The sequence below is a fragment of the Maniola jurtina genome, chromosome 22 (assembly GCF_905333055.1).
Source record: "Maniola jurtina chromosome 22, ilManJurt1.1, whole genome shotgun sequence".
Lineage (NCBI taxonomy): Eukaryota > Metazoa > Arthropoda > Insecta > Lepidoptera > Nymphalidae > Maniola > Maniola jurtina.
Window position 1 is genome coordinate 11,358,964 of NC_060050.1, and position 17,293 is coordinate 11,376,256.

The following is a 17,293-nucleotide window of genomic DNA, read 5'->3' on the forward strand; positions in this document are numbered from 1 at the left end:
ACTGTTATTAGGGTTCCGTACCTCAAAAGGAAAAAGGGAACCCTTATTGGATCTCTTTGTTGTCTGTCTGTCTGTCAGTCTGCTTGTCTGTCTGTCTGTCCGTCTGTCCATCCATCCGTCCGTCCGTCCGTCCAACCCAGAATCATAAAATTTGGCAGGTAGGTAGGTCTTATACCACAAGTAAAGGAACAAATCTGAAAACCGTGAATCAATTTGCAAGGTAAGCCAACTATTCCAAGTGGAGTATCATAGAGCTTTACCTGTATATTCTAAAACAGAATTTTTTATTTATTTCTACGCATAGTTATATATAAATAGTTTTAGTTTTTGATTTATTTGATGTCGGAAAAATGTCCGAGTACGGAACCCTCGGTACGCGAGTCTGACTCGCACTTGGCCGGTTTTATTAAATAGATCCTAATTATTCTATTAATTAAATGTTTCAATGTTTTCCAATGTACCGCGTTAGTTAACAAACGAAAGCAAAAGGTATTTTCCCCTGCATCATAAATTCCGGCCTCGTGGGGCAATTACGGCGCGATGACGGACAAACAAACACACAGATCGAGTTCGTGACCTATCTGCCCCGGCGCGACCTTCGTCACGAGACAAGGGCCGTGTTACAGCTATCAGTGTTTACATCTACTGACTAATGGCTGTACCTAGCTTTATTGTTTGAGGAATGATTTGAGATGATCCGACATATTTGAGCCTCGATAGCTCAACGGTTGAGGAGCGGACTGAATTCCGAAAGGTCGGCGGTTCAAACCCCACCCGTTGCACTATTGTCGTACCCACTCCTGGCACAAGCTTTACGCTTAATTGGAGGGGAAAGGGAAGTATTAGTTATGATTAGCATGGCTTATATTATGCTTTAAAAAAAACTTACTAATAAAGTGTGTCTGTCTGACTGTTACATTAGACAAAACGTGGATTTTAACGCCCTTCCAGCATCAGTATTCCCTTCCACTTTTAATATGGGTACCTTCAAGTCAAGAGTGAATAGACAACTTCTAGGCAAGCGCGCTCCATCTTAGGCTGCATCATCACTTGCTAGCAGGATTTGCTTGCTAGCTAGATTGCAGCCAATCGCTAATCTGTAAATTAAAAAAAATATATTTCTGTACTTGTGCTTTAAGACCTACCTACATGCCAAATTTCATGATTCAAGTCAACGAGAAGTACCCTATAGATTTTCTTGACAGACACGACGAACGGACGGACGGACAGACAGACAGACAGACAACAAAGTGATCCTATAAGGCTTCCGTTTTTTCCTTTTGAGGTACGGAACCCTAAAAATTGGTACAGAGATGGCTTGTACCCCGGAGAGAGACATTATGATCAGCCCATCGGCGGCCCACTACTGAGCACAGATATCACTCAGAATAAGACGGATTTAGACCACACAGGTTAAAGGCCGATTCACACCAACACGTGCACGTGACACGTGCGTAGCGACGCGCGTAAACCCCCAACACACCGGGTTACGCATACGTCCACACATTACGCAAATGGTGTGACATGTTTCATACAGTTCGATACATTACAACGCAATGGTACGCGCTACGTCTACGCTTACGGAGTCTGTGTGAACGAGCTATAAATGCGGATTGGCAGCCTTCACACATCTTTGAAAACAATATGGAGAACTCTCAGTAGATTTTCTCGCGACGTTTTCCTGCAAAAGTGGTAAAAAGCCAACCGTTTATCTTCCTGTGGAAGTAAAATATATGAGATTCAGCGAGACGAGAGTGACGTGTCATTTGCGCTATCAGTAAAGCGTCACATTACTCAGACGGTACTCCGCAGACTTCATCCCTCACCGCGTGGTCATAAACACCCCAGTCTTTCTAAAAGGTTTTATTATCTACACTTGCAAACCCCTATTTTACCCCCCTTACGGGTTAAATTTTCAAAACCCTTTCTTAGCGGGTGTCTACGTCTGTAGTTTGAGCTGTGCTTTGATATATTAGTTAATCAGTCAGTCAGTTACTTTTTCTTTTATATTTAGACTAGCTGATGCCCGCAGCTTCGCCCGCGTGGATTGGTCAGATCCCCTGCAGCATCAGGATTGAGGAGTTGGACTCCAAAATTTTTATGAAACAATGTCGTAAAGTTCCTCTATCGATTAAAAAAGAAATGACGCAAATCGGTTCAGAAATCTCGGAGATTTCGGTGTACATAGGTAGAAAAACACAACTCCCTTTTTGAAAGTCGGTTAAAAAAGTAGCCTATGTTACTTCCTGGTCAATTCTCTACTTGTCTGTGAAAATCCCGTCAAAATCGGTTCAGCCGTTCCCAAGATTAGCCTTTTCAAACAGACAGACAGACAGACAGACAAAAATTTTAAAAACGTGTGATTCAGTTATAGTATCGTTCAAATAACCATATGACCTCAATATGCGGTAGGTAGTTATTTCGAAATTACAGACAGACACTCCAATTTTATTTATTAGTATAGATTAGACTAGAAGACTAGATGATGCTTACGACGTCGACCGTGTGGATTTAGGTTTTTAAAACTCTTTGATTTCCGGAAAAACCAACACTGCGTTTGTATTTTGTTATAGTGCGGGCATTCATAACCAAAGTGAAGTGAAAAATTATAGTGACAATACAAAAGCACACCTGAATCGCGTGGGTTTAGGTTTTTAATAAATAATATTTTTTTTAAAAAAAAGAATATTAGCCATTTTTAATCATGACTAACATTCCCCTTTCCCCTCCAACTAAGCGTTAAGCTTGTGCTAGGAGTGGGTAAGACAATAGTGGAACGGGTGGCACTTGAACCGGCGACCTATCGGATTTCAGTCCGCTCCTATAACCGCTGAGCTATTGAGGCTTAAATATCCCGTTTAATTTTCCGGCTGAAAAGTAGCCTATGTCCGTCCCCGGGATGTAAGCTAACTCTGCACCAAATTTCATCAAAATCCATTAAACTGTTGGGCCGTAAAAAGCTTGCAGACAGACAGACAGACACACTTTCGCATTTATAATATTAGTATGGATCAACTTCACTCATAATAGGCTAAATCGTAATGTTAGTAAAGTACTCTTTTCAGCAATGTACGATAAAAAAAACCTAGTAAAGATATGGATTTTTATAAATGGAAATTCAGGCCTTTCATGCATCTGTTAAGTATGTATAGGTACTTATTTTTTTAAAGCAGCTGATATTGTCGGACGCACGCTGGCAACACAGTAAATAGGTCGTTGTGTGGAGACCGCGGGAACAATCCTGATGGCATCTCTGTGTTGTAGCACGATGCCACTCTTCACCCTTAAAGAAAGTGATATTTAATTTCTTAAAACGGACATAACTCTGAAAAGTTAGAGGTGCGTGCTAGGGATCGAACACCCGACCGCCCGATTTATGCTTTTTTGACGTGACAACGTCTTATAATTCGATAGAGCCGGCTGCACGCACGAAAAAACATGACTCATGCGGCGTTACCTCGCTCTGAGGCGTTCCATGTAAGGCTTGAAGTGCAAGCGAGAGCGCGGAACGAGCGACAAAGAAGCACAATCAGCCTTTGTTGTCACGTTCAACTATCGTCAGTAAACCGACTTTACAGACAACCAATTATTTTTTTTTGGTTTTTATTATCAAGAAGATAATTTGTGTAGTTTAGTTTTTATATAATGAAGATATTTTTAAAGCAGCTGATATCGTCGGGCGCACGCTGGCAACACAGTAAATAGGTCGTTGTGTGGCGACGCGGGAACAATCCTGATGGCATCTCTGCGTCGTGGCACGATGCTATCTCGCAAACGGGCTTCTCGTCTAAAGTTATCTGCTCAATCTTTCAAGAGTGCCACTACATACTCGGAGAGGAAGCCCTAGACAATAAGTAGCTTGGATAGTTTCATAAAGCTAGTGGATCGCTCCGGTTTTCCACAGGTTTTTATTTTTTATTTTATTTAATAGGAAGCCAAAGAAAAGTAATTATGAAGACTTATATAAACTTAGGACTATCAATGTATACTCACTTACAGGCTAACTCAACATGCTTAATCTAAAACTTCTAAATAGTAAAACTTAACCTAAGACATTCTTTGCATAAAATCTATAATAAACAAATTAATTACTCAATAAGCCAAAAGTACAACAATTATTAAAACTAACAATAAAAACTACAAAAAAGACTAAAAATAGCACCCTACAATTTGGTTATCCATTACTAGCTGATGCCCGCGACTTCGTTCGCGTTGATGTAGGTTTTTTATAATCCCGTGGGAACTCTTTGATTTTCCGGGATAAAAAGTAGCCTATGTGCTAATTCAGGGTATAATCTATCTCCATTCTGAATTTCAGCCCAATCCGTCCGTTAGTTTTTGCGTGAAGGAGAACAAACATACACACACACATACACACAAACTTTCGCGTTTATAATACATATTAGTGTGAATTAGTGTGATTACTATTAAGATTTTAAATGCGAAAGTGTGTATGTACGTCTGTTAACTTTACCCAGCCCACCTTTTTAACCGAATCAAACGAAATTTTATATAGAGGTGGCTTCTTGGATAGATAGTATTTAGCCCAGTAATTTGGTCGTCAAAAAGGGGCTTATCTGGAAAGTTTTCAGAATGTTATGCAAATTGGTGGTTTTATAGATTTCGATGTGCTCTTTACGAATTTTTATTTTGCCACCTCGTACCTTTGCCGCTCGCGCCGCCATCTTGGAAAAATGGCGCCCAAAAACAGTTTTTTCACGATAACTTCTTTCCCACTTATTTTACGATAAAAATGGCTATGTAACAATTAAACTAGAGACATTTTTATCGTAAAATGAGTGGGAAAGAAGTTATCGTGAAAAAACTGTTTTTGGGCGCCATTTTTCCAAGATGGCGGCGCGAGCGGCAAAGGTACGAGGTGGCAAAATGAAAATTCGGAAAGAGCACATCGAAATCTATAAAACCACCAATTTGCATAACATTCTGAAAACTTTCCATCTCATATTGCCAAATTACTGGACTAATTTGACTACTGATATCTTGGAGGCGCCTATACTTAGGCTTCAATTTGTCTCGGAAAATCTAAGAGTTTCAAAAGCTCAAAGAGTTATAAATCCATGCCGAAGAATTCGCGTATAGAGATGGTCCTTCTGACTTCTGGCTGGGATATACATACATAGGTAGGTTTCTTTTGCCCTGGATCAAAGAGTTCCCACGGGATGAAATGCAGTGAATATGCTGTAAATATTTGCATGCCTATAGTCCATCCTTTTATCCATCCATACTTAATATTATAAACGCGAAAGTGTGTCTGTCTGTCTTTCTGTCTGTCTATCTGTCTGTCTGTATGTCTGTTACGTTTTCACGGCCCAACCGCTGAATCGATTTTAATGACATTTGGTACAGACTTGGGATACATCCCGGTGAAGGACATAGGCTACTTTTTATCCCGGAAAACGAAATCCACGCGGGCGAAACTTCGGGCATCCCCTAGTTATTATATAAATAAGAAAAAGATGCGAATACCTACCTACTCTAAAATTTAGTTACGCTCAGAATCAGTACGGCTGTTGAACTGCTTATTACGGGTTAGATTGAACCAAGTCGCATTATATTATACCGTCAAGAGCCGTATTGGGAGAAATCCGAATTCCAAAGAAACGCCGGTCATCGAGTGGATTCCATTCCATTTTACTTTTCTCAAATCGGAAAAATTCCGTCGCCTAGCTTCATAAAATAGCGAGTAGGGTGTGCGCGGATCGGGGAAAACTCGGATTCATTCCTAAAAATTGCTAACGCTGCTAAATTAAAAACGCGATATTGGCTTTCGATACCTCCCATATAAGTAGTGGTAAGCCACACAAAAAGTCTATTGTTATTTTACTTTACGCTTTCGAAATAAACAATAATAATTGAGAATAAAGAATAAATAATAATACTTATGAGACGTATAATGTTGTGTTTTGCAAAAGAGGAAAGCGTAAAACATCGTTTTGACATTTTAATACGTCACAATGGAGTGACAGATTAATGAACGTGATTTTTTGCATTTTTAGACCTGTAGAGCGGCGTAATCTACTTTTTTTATCCCGGAAAATCAATGAGTTCAGAGAATCAAATCAATCTGATTTTCTGATTTCCATATTTTTATATCTTATCATAATATTTTCCTAAAGTTTGCAAGTGTGGTATCCGTGGAGCTAGGAATCAGCTTAGCTCAGTCTAAGTCAGTTTAATCTTGTCCCTCACAACATAACAAAGTCAGCTCATTTAATAATCATGAGATCAGAGCACTTTCTCTAGTGTAAACTAATTTAAACGACGCTCTTCAAGTTTAAAGATAAAAGATTTTTTATCTCGAAACTTCTTACGTATTTCTAATTCCGAAAAAGCAATCCCAGTCGATGCATATTCATGGAGACCCTACAAAGACGCGCGCGCCGTCTGCCGGCCGATTCCAATACTACAAAGCGCTTTGGACCGAATAATTTACGAAGCTCCGGCAAAATTAACTTACATCCCCCTTGAACCTTACTGCTACGGAATAAGGGGGGTTTTGCCTCGCGTTGTGTTTAAAGAGTTTGCAAATACCAAGTTGGGAAACGGCCACATTGAAAATCCTTTTAGAATCTCACCTCCCGGGTCCCGACAAGTTTATTAGGTTATTTTAGTTATTTTTAGGGTTCCTTACCCGAAAGGTGCCAACGAGACCCTATAACCTAATAGGGTCCCGTAACCCGTCGTAAATAATACCTACTAAGCCTCTGCCATCCGTCCGCGTCTGTCCGTTCGTCAGAGGGCTGTATCTCATGAACTGTAGGTAGAGACTTGCAAAGAGAGAGATAGCAGTCAAGGGCTAACTTGTATCAGAATTAAAAAAATCGGCCAAGTGCAAGTCAGGCTCGCGCACCGAGGGTTTCCGTATTCGGGCATTTTTTTCGTCATTTAGCACGATTTTAAAACTGTTATGCATAAAGATAAATAAAAATCTGTTTTAGAACACTCAGCCCTTTCATATTACGATACTTGCCGTGCTTAATTCATCCAATCCAAGTACTTACCCCACTTGGTATAGTTTTCTTATTTTGAAAATTCATAATACTTATTATTCGTTCATGAACACATTTTAATTTTTTTTTGTGACGTAACCACAAATTCAGTTTTTGGATTTTCCCCTTTACTTGTGCTACAAGACCTACCTACGTGCCTATCATGAATCTAGGTCAACGGGAAGTGCCCTATAGATTTTCTTGACAGAAACGACAGACGGACAGACCGACAGAGTGACAGACAGACAGCAGTGTTTAAGGGTTCCTTTTTTCCTTTTGAGGTACGAAACCCTAAAAAAAGAGCAACTACTGAGTGTCTTGCCGGCTCTTCTCAGTAGAATGTTCATTCCGAACCGGCGATAGAGTCTTAACCTGATTTACTCGTATCATGATAGGCAAGGATGTCCTATACCTATTATGAAATAAATTAATTCATTTCATTCCATTTATTACTATCTATTATGTACCTACTCGGGAGTTTAAACTAAAAACACACTTTTTTCAATAAATTATATAATATTATTATTGTTATCTATATCTATGTATTCTTCTATCAACTAAATCTCTAAGGATTCTTCTCCGATCCTCCTTCTTCTCCATTATATATTCTTCCGAAGAGTCCAATGAGTTGAGACACCTCTGCCCACGAGTGGGCATCTATCACTCTCGTGATCTCCGATTGCATGAGCGCTACTTGCACTAGAAAAAAAAAACGAAAAAAAAAATATCTTCTTAATGCGTCATTATCTTCTAACCGCACGTCTCATTACTGTTTTGGCCATAATCAACTACACTGGCCAAGTACGGATTGGCAGACTTCACACACCTTTGAGAACATTACCTATTCAGAACTCTCAGCCCTCAGGCATGCGGGTTTCATCGAGATGCTTGGATGGGCGCGTTTGGAACCCTCGTAGCTTTAGTTTTAAGTTTACGTAATTAATTATCACCATATTATCACCACTATTTTATCATCTTTCAAATCTAACAAATCGGACAAACAAAAGATGTACAATAGTACTTATTTTTAACCCGCGACCCAAAAACAGAGGTGTTATAAGTTTGACGTGTGTATCTGTCTGTGGCATAGTAGCTCCTAAACGAATGAACCGATTATAATTTAGTTTTTTTTTTTGTTTGAAAGGTGGCTTAATCGAGTGCTTAGCTATATCGAAGAAAATCGGTTCAGTTTTCTTATAGAGGTTTTTGTGTCGGGGGGGTTTTTTAAATTTTTAGTTATGAATAAATGATTTTGACTTTGACTTTGCTTTCCTTCACCGTGATATTAGTTATTGGTATTGAAATTAGTATTATTGGTATTGGTATTAGGTAGTATTGAAATTAGTTTTTAATAAAAAAAAATACCTCTCAATTGAGTCAACGTGTCGCAAATCCTTTTTAGTTGATCTAATTTCGCTTCTATGTCCCGGATAATTTTAAGAGTCGATTCAATTTGATTTTCCATTTTTATTTTTACTTTTAATATTAAATTTTTCAACTCTCGATCTGAAACCATGTGAAACATGATGTGAAACGTTTTACAGTATGACAGTTGAGTTCCCGCGCTTTTACGCGTGCGGCGATTTTTTTTTTAATCAACTGAGGCAAAGAGCAACAACCATACAGCTTCGTCAATCGAAAAAATATGATTGCCGATTGATTGAAATGAACAATTTACCGTATATTGTTTTAAACTTACCTTGCATGCCATAAGGTCGCCTTTGCATGCTTTTTTTCTACCTTTGTATTTTCTATGTACTTAAATAATATAATATAACTATAGATAAAGTCGAGGTTTGATTTCTTTTAAAATAATTAGTTAGGTATTTCGAATAACCAAAAGTCATTCTGTTGGTCATGAATCACAACATACCTAAATAATGTTTCTACAAAGAAAACCTCGCATTTCTCTCACAAAAGGCTGAAGAATGCATGTGAATATTTAAATTTATTGTGCGCTGTTTCAGATAGGCAGATGCCTATTCATGCGTGTAGTAATCAGAGCATCAAAGTAAAACAAGAGCTCAGCATTTTTTAAATCGGAACCAGGTCAAAGCAACGGCAAAAACCCGTAAAACGCCTAAAAGTCAATCAAAAATTGCATTTAATCTGAAACCCCAATAAATTAGTTTTTGCGTATTTCTTACCTACTTAGTAAAACCTAAAACTGTTAGTAATCCATACTAATATTATAAATGCGGAAGTGTGTCTGTCTGTCTGCTAGCTTTCACGGTTAAACAGTTTAACCGATTCTGATGAAAGGTACGGAGTTAGCTAACATCCCGGGGACGGACATAGGCTATTTTTATCCTGGAAAATCAAAGAGTTCCCACGGGATTCTTAAAGGACCATTCACTTAACCGATTTATAAGAAATTTGGTATTGAGGTAGCTTGCGTACTTGTAGTAGTTAGTACCTATAGGTTTATTTTTAGGGTTCTAGGATCACTTTGTTGTCGGTCTGTCTGTCGTGTCTGTCAAGAAACCTATAGGGTACCTACTTTCCGTTGACCTAGAATCATGAAATTTGGCAGGTAGGGAGGTCTTATTACACAAGTACAGGAATAAATCTGAAAACCACGAATTTGAGGTCACATCATTTAAAAAAAAAAAATATGTTTCAATTTTCAAAGTAAGAAAACTTTACCAAGTGGGGTATTATATGTAAGGGCTTTTACCTGTACATTCTAAAACAGATTTTTATTTATTTTTATGCATATTAGTTTTTGATTAATCGTGCAAAATGTTGGAAAAAATACACAAGTACGGAACCATCAGTGCACGAGTCTGACTCGCACTTGGCCGGTATTTTTTTGGAAATGTTTGGCACAGGTCGGTCCATGCTGCCTGGAGTTTTTTCTGATAAGTGTGTTGTCAACGTATAGCTACAGGTTCTGTCTATAACCCATTCCTGTAAAGATTTTCAGAAATTCCACCTGATCAAAGCTAGGGCGGGTCAGCTAATTAAAAAAAAAATAAAAAACACGATGCCTCGCCATAGGTATCGATTTTTTTTTAAATTTATAGCCTGTCTCTCGGGGTCATGTAAGGATTCTAACGATACCCCAGGTCTTCGTCTGTGTTGGTGTTAGCTGGCGGACGTGCTCTGCCTTATTGGAGTGTTTTTTTTTTGTTAAAACCACAGGTTAAAACTGACTGTAAAGCGCTCTAAGGGGGTGCCGTGCGTGTGTCGGCGAGCGCCGGCACAGACGGGGTCCATACTTGTATAGTTTCCCTAACTTGTTACAAATAACTACAAACTTGATATTGGCTAATCTTTGTAAAGCCAGGCGAGAGAAAAAAAAAACGATAAGTACCCCATTATCCAAGTCTGTTCAGGCATTCAGAAGTTATGGTGGTCTTGGGTGGAGTAAAAAAACTCACGTCTCACAAACAACATAATCCATACCTACATAAAACCTAAAAACATTAGCTGACACATTCCTTTTGGGCAGTCCATAATTCTTTAAAAAAAATTGGTAGTTTAACTTACCTACCCAATACCTACACCTATAGTAATTATTTAATGGATTTATGCGTTATGAGCAGTTTTTGAATCACCAAAATGCGCATAAGACAATTAAAAATCGTCCAATAAATCAGTTAGGCAGAACAATGATGCCAATCAGTGCGTCGTTACTAAAACTGTTTTTGGATTGGTTTTGGTATGCGGCGTCACTGACTGAATGTCATTGGATTTATAAATACAATCAGCTCCAGAAATAGGTGGCTACAGGTTTTCCAGGCGTACCGACTAAAATAAAATAGCCTGGATTCGGTTAACAATAATATTGTCTTATTGTCTGCCGCGCGTTCGAGTTTAGTGCGACTCTATCAATATTTCGCTGTAGAAAGTTGTATTTTTTTTAAATTCAAATATGGAAGAGGATGATGCCCAACAATTTTCTTTGCGCTGGCACAACCACCAGGTAGGTAAGTAATTTTTTTTTCCTTTACACCATTCAGGTTTTATGTGCAAACTTTTTTTTTATTTAACCTATGACGATGTCAATGACCTTCTTTTTTTTATCTAAAGAAAGTTGTAGTTATTTGTCTGTGTTTTAAGGTTTTTAAATGTGTCACTAAAACTTTGTTCTTTTTTTTAATTGTATTATTTGACTACTGCTTTAAAAAAATATTTTTGGTGATTTTATATTTATTATTTGACGCTTGTTTTTTTACTGATTATTGTTTATGAATTTAAATGATTTCTTAATAATTGCAGATGCACTGAGGACCGTGTTATCTGAAGCTACACTGTTTATTACCTTTGGACACACCTATACAAATGGTACTAGCGACAGAAGCGCCATCTTTTTTATGATTTTACGCTTTCGTAGAACATTAGTTTAAAATACGCTTCTTTGGCTGATTTTTGTTCATCTAAAAGTGATTTCCGAGCACTTAACTCTTACACATTATTCAGGCATTTCTTTTTAAATCTAATTTGGCTTTAAATACTAAAACCATTTAGGTTTAGCTTTATTTGGATACCTACGTACCTACTTCATAGACAGTTAGCTCAACGGTTCACGAGATATAGCCCGCTAACGGACAGACAAGCGGACGGAGGGACGGACGGACAGGTAGCGGAAGCTTAGTAATAGAGTCCCGTTGGCACCCTACAAAACTGTGACAATTTTTTGCCCACGACTTCGTGTCCGTTGTGTTTGCTGTTTCGGAGCCCATTATTTTTCCAGACCTATAAATAATCTAATTTGGGAGAAGTGTGACCTAGTTCTGACTTAAATTGTTGAACAACGTAAACCCAAGTCAATAATTAGATGGGAAACTGACTTTGGAGGTCCGAATTCGCACGGAGGACCGTGCCTCGGAAAACACGCACTAAGCCGTTGCATTTGCCCCGGTTATTATCACGATGTTAGTGAATCACTAACATCAGCTAAATAACTATAAAACCAGAGTCAAAATCTCGTACTAAGGCGTTTTGTACAAAGCTCGCAGCTTCGAATCCTATAGAGTAATTTAATAACACACTTTTCACACACCATTGTACCTATCTACATACATAAATACTTGCGCTATTATAATTATTTACTTACCACAGTAATTTACTAAAAACATAATACTTTACCTTCTCATACCCCCTTTGATTTAATAAAAAAAATGTGAGCATAGACAAAAAGTTGCTTTTAACTCGACAGACAAGTGTGATCGGCGCTCTAGGGCGGATGCTAACGACGGGGGCCCTGAGTGATGTGACACTGAGCGCGAGTGGGGCCTCGCTGCGTGCTCATCGACTCGTGTTGGCAGCTTGCAGCCAATACTTCGCTCAATTGTTTAAGGTAAATTAAGTTATATACCTACCTGAAATCAAGTGATGAAGACTCTACTAGGATGAGAAATAGCTACAGGGGGACCCTGATTCGGAGCGAGAATGGGGCTTGAATTATTGAGAAGATGTAGTAAGTAGCACGTACTGGTAAAAACTTAGCAAAACAACATTTACATCGATTATAACATTGTAAAAACATAATAAGTGTAACACTTACATAAGTGTAAGTGCGTAATAGAGTCCTCATCAATATATTATTATTACTAATTTTTACAGGAAGTAGACACAGATAACAACACACTAGTCGTCGTGCTAGGCTGTGAAGTGGCAGAATTAAGGCTGCTCCTCACATTCATGTACACGGGAGAAGTTACAGCATCAAGACAGTGTCTCCCCGCGTTGCTGCGTCTCGCTCACACTCTACAGGTCTCTGGATTGACTGATGCTGATACGGTGAGGGTATATCGAATTTGTAATTATAAAGATCATTATTTGCAGATTAAACACGATTTATATTATACTAACTTACCAGTCCAAGTTTTACTCGGATAGGATTTCTGAAAAATCTTTCTCAGTGGGGGTCTACGTTATACAAGGAACCTTCTTGCAAATTTTTAGTCCCAGCGGACATATCCAATCGATTGTCAAACCTAATTCGTATGCGTAAGGATCGGAATTCGGGAGCCCACCGCAATTATATGTTTATATATACTTATAAACCCCCAACCGTGATTTATTTAGTGGAAACGAATCCCGGCCCTCAGTATAGTATAATGAATAAGCCGCAGTGATATATTAAAATTAAATATCTATATGTATCATTTTCAGAATACAGAGTTACAACAACCATTGCCAGAGCTTAATGAACCAGAAGCGCCTATAAACCTAGAGAAATCCAATACACCCACTAATTATCTAAAAAATGAATCAATTGATACAGAAATTAATAAACCAACAAGTGAAACACATAGAGAATCAGATTATTTGAATGAAATAGTGGGCAGGAATGAAAAAGATAAATTAAGCAAATTAGACCAAATTGTTCAAAATTTGTATAGTTCACATAGAGTTGGAAATTTCATAGGGACAATGACAACTCCACCGCTACCAACACTACCTAGTTTGGGAGGTAAGAATATTCTTTCTAAAATAATAACAATAATTCGTAAATATTTCCCGTTAGCTATGATTAATTACTTAGTATCATTTATTAGTTTTAGAAAGATTTTTGTAGATGTAATGAAATTTTTTTGCTTTCAGAACCGCCAGACTACGACAAGCGATGGCGCTCAAACAGCTCAGTGTGTACCATCTGCAACAAGCGACTCAGTAACCAGTACAACTTACGTGTTCACATGGAGACGCACGCTGGCCGCCGACATGCGTGTCGCGCGTGCAGCCATGTGTCGCGCTCACGAGATGCGCTACGCAAACACGTGGCATACCGGCACGCTGGCACGCAGCATAGGATGTGACATTAAAGACGAAACTCGCAAAACTTACACAAAATTCCAGAACTTAAAAAACTATCACACTGATATTATAAAGGCGAAAGGTTTGTGTGTATGTGCGTATTTGTTACTCTTTCACGCAAAAACTACTGGACGAATTTGGTTAAAATTTAGAATCTAATTGAATATAATCTAAAATTTGGTAGCATTAAAACAGCTGTTTTGTTTGGCGGGCATTTTCGGCAGAAATGATTTTTTAACGTTACTTATTACTGCCGTCCAAAAAATGCTATTTTTAAGTCCCACTTAAAGAAGTTTCTACTTCAAAAACATATTGTTAAAAATTATTGAGATGACTTATTTTATGTTTATTTGTCACTTATAAAATGTATGGCCATCTCAACAAATCATAACACAAGAAAAGCAATTATCGCGCTGTCACTGAGTTCAAATCCTTTGTAGTTTTCATCAAGTGGCTGAGCCGATACAATTTACACGAACACACATTATGTTATATTTTATTAACTGGTCAGTTATATTGCTAGTTCACTGCACATTTATTTCATTTTTATCATTTGATTAAAAAAATTAAGAATAGAAACCTTATTTCTGGATTCAGTCCTTCACAAAGCGTACTGTACTTATATGTGATTAAATTATTTTCCGAACAAAAATAGTGTGTGATGATAGGCCCCCCGGATCGAAGGGCCCAAAAGAATAAGGAAAGGCCCCCGAATGACTCAATAAATGATTAACATAGTCTAACCTAAATAATAATTTGGTTAGTTAATTTAATGAAACGCGAAAGTACATAGATACCATAAAATATTTTTTATTATTTGTACCAATCATAACTTTACTGGACTGTTTTCTATGAATGTTTGTTCTGTCCTTCGATGTCTTAAATGTAAAGGCATGCCCATATTTTATAAGTCGACACTTTCGCATTGAGCCCACTGCCAGAGTTCTAGAGTTCAGAGTTCTGCATTCCACGTTCAGTCGTCATCAGCAACACCTGCATCTCTCACACTATAGGCATACATTTGACACCTGCCAGTGTAAGTGATGCCTCGACGGTTTGTTACAAGTTTCTAACTGTTGTGAACTGTGGTAGAGCGCAAAACTCTCTGTTACAGAACTTTGACAGTATGATCGATGCCTTAGTTATTAATAAACTGGAATGTAGAGGCAAGGAGGACCATCTCTGGAGAAAAGTTGAAACAGTAATAGTTCAAAAACCCTCCAAATTGGAGCTAGCGTAGACAATGCAGATGCAGAGTTAGAAAAAACGGATTGAAGTACGCCGAGTTAGAAAATTTAACATTAGTGCCTATTATAGTTAATAACAGTCCAGTATTACCATACCTCAACAATTTATGTAGTTATATAGTTTCTTTCTCTATTTTAAAACCGCTCTTTTTAAATTTTACCCTTTGGCTACTGTAGCGCCGCCCTTATTTGGCACATTTTAACGATCACTTTTTTTTACATGACCAGAGATCGTGCTCCTTGCCTAATGCCTAACTCTTTTAACGATATTCTAGTCATACTTTTAAGTTTTCAAAAGACAAAAACGAATAAAAGACTTAAGTACCTATTAATTAATTTCAATAAATAAAAAACTTCTTTTCTATTGTAGTATTTTATTTATCTACCCTTATTTGCTGATAGTCTGCGTGCTAGGTACAGTTCGCGACAGGTCGAGATGGCCATTGGGGTGGGGCCCGCACACGCGCAGTCCCCGTGCTAATCCGGTGCGAGATAGCGCGAGTGACCTCATACCCCGATTGCCATCTCGACCAGTCGCATACTATATTCGTCATTGCTAAGGGTCGTAACGGTGTGAAGTCTGGCAATTCGTACGAGTACACGACCAGCGCCTAAACTAGAGCCTCAATAGCTCAACGGTTAAGACTGCATTCCGAAGGGTCGGCGGTTCAAAACCCACCCGTCGCACTATTGTCGTACCCACTCCTAGCACCAGCTTTACGCTTAATTAGAGGGGAAAGGGGAATATTAGTCATGATTAACATGGCTATTTTTTTAAATCCTAAACATTTATACACGGTGAAATTTTAGTGGTGGTCGAACTGGGGAAAAAAACTGTCGAAAAATCTTTACTTGAAAGGAAATTAGCTCTAGTATCGACTATAACTATAGTTATATATTCTACTAGTTATAGTCGATATTAGTATAATTTCTTAAACTGGACCCTTTCAAGTAAAGATTTGTATATAAACCTGTGAGGATGATACTGCCATTGTCGCAATTAAAGTGCCATAAGCCTACGTTGTCGTATTAGTTTACAAATTGCGAAAAACCAAATTAAATTTGAATTTCGCGGGCAGGCCCGTCGCTTTCACCTTAAGATGTCAGCCAGATCCTTCCTTGGTTAACTATATCAATGGCAGGGCGGTATTTCAATTAATTAATAACTGTTTGGTCCAGTGCGTCGACCGGGAGGCTGGAGGGTGGTTTCGGAGATGAGATATTAATGAGCTACCTGAAATACAGCATCTAGACACCCTTTCTTGAAATTCTAGAGCTAAATAATTCCTGGGTGTCAGCGTTCCTGGGTGTTCCTGGGGGCCTGTCTCATGCCCCTTAATTCGGAATTCTATGTAAGTATATCAACAAATGAAGGGAAATAAAACATCAAAAATACAAGTGTACACGATTTATTCATCACTTACACAACTATCATTTTAGTAGAAATCATGTAAAAAAAAATCGACAAAATCCATTAGAAAATTAGGTCGTACAAAAATACTGCTCCGAAGTTACGACTTAGTTCTTAGCGAGCTACAAACTGGTTTTAGTTACTATTATAGGACAAGCTTAAATGCGTTTCACACTTAAGTCATAGACTTGAAAAAGTAGACGGAATCACTGAAGCCGACCTCAAATTGGGCTATACACTTTTAATTACCATAAAAAAGGCGAAAATTATTAAACAGAAATTTATTTTTTTAAATGTACCATAGTAGGTACCATTTGTACTGATTCTGATGGTAACTGAATTTTAGAGTATTCGCGTCTGTTTCTTACCAATGTAAAAAGAAAAGGACAGACAAACTTAATCTAATTAGCTTTCAGACCCTGGTGACCTTAGGTGACAGTCTTGAGCATAGCGTTTAACGCTGCGGCTACACGATCGAATTCTTTTTTTAAATTGGCATTTACCGTCTACTTTTTCTTTAGTCTATGACTTTATCAAATAAAATATTTAGATACAATCTAAATCTCATACAAATTGATTTGTTTTTATACTTAGTATAATAATGTCAATACTTTAGGTATCTATAGGACATATCAGTTACAGAAAGTAGTTTCAAACTTTTAGATGCGCATGTCCGATTTTTGGATAGACCGATTTTTGAAAAAAAAAGTACACTAACAAAAAAGTACACTAAAACAGTATTTTCGGTGATAAGAATCCGAAATTTTAATTAAAAATCTTAAAAATTTAAACATCCTAAAAGTTATTTTAATGAATCTATGAGGTGTTTATTAAAAGGACCGATTTTGAGTAAAGAT

The 17,293-nt window shown here is 37.9% G+C and overlaps 1 protein-coding gene and 1 long non-coding RNA gene across 5 annotated transcripts; one reads left to right on the forward strand and one right to left on the reverse strand.

Moving 5' to 3' along the window:
* Window positions 1-7,533: 7,533 nt before the first annotated feature.
* LOC123876854 lies at window positions 7,534-10,591 on the reverse strand. Its single transcript, XR_006798442.1, has 3 exons — window positions 10,503-10,591; window positions 8,376-8,516; window positions 7,534-7,709 (listed from the first exon to the last, which is right to left on the reverse strand). It is a non-coding gene; the product is annotated as an uncharacterized LOC123876854 (long non-coding RNA).
* Window positions 10,592-10,696: 105 nt separating this feature from the next.
* LOC123876848 (modifier of mdg4-like) lies at window positions 10,697-15,375 on the forward strand. 4 transcript variants are annotated; one of them, XM_045923226.1, is made up of 6 exons: window positions 10,698-10,942; window positions 11,235-11,300; window positions 12,175-12,315; window positions 12,582-12,758; window positions 13,134-13,434; window positions 13,566-15,375. In XM_045923226.1, exons 2-6 carry the CDS (start codon window positions 11,298-11,300, stop codon window positions 13,778-13,780), a joined length of 837 nt encoding a protein of 278 aa, XP_045779182.1. In that variant the 5' UTR covers window positions 10,698-10,942; window positions 11,235-11,297; the 3' UTR covers window positions 13,781-15,375. The 4 variants fall into 4 exon arrangements, with proteins under 4 accessions (XP_045779180.1, XP_045779182.1, XP_045779181.1 ...); XM_045923225.1 differs by having other exon boundaries at window positions 10,698-10,938; XM_045923224.1 differs by lacking the exon at window positions 11,235-11,300 and having other exon boundaries at window positions 10,697-10,938.
* Window positions 15,376-17,293: the final 1,918 nt, after the last annotated feature.

Bases quoted from the DNA above. Each gene is read 5' to 3' on its own strand.
- LOC123876848 (XM_045923224.1), top strand. From the start codon at position 10,888: ATGGAAGAGGATGATGCCCAACAATTTTCTTTGCGCTGGCACAACCAC. The intron at 10,939-12,174 runs GTAGGTAAGTAA...TTAACTCGACAG, and splicing joins TGCGCTGGCACAACCACCAG to ACAAGTGTGATCGGCGCTCT. The intron at 12,759-13,133 runs GTGAGGGTATAT...TATCATTTTCAG, and splicing joins GATTGACTGATGCTGATACG to AATACAGAGTTACAACAACC.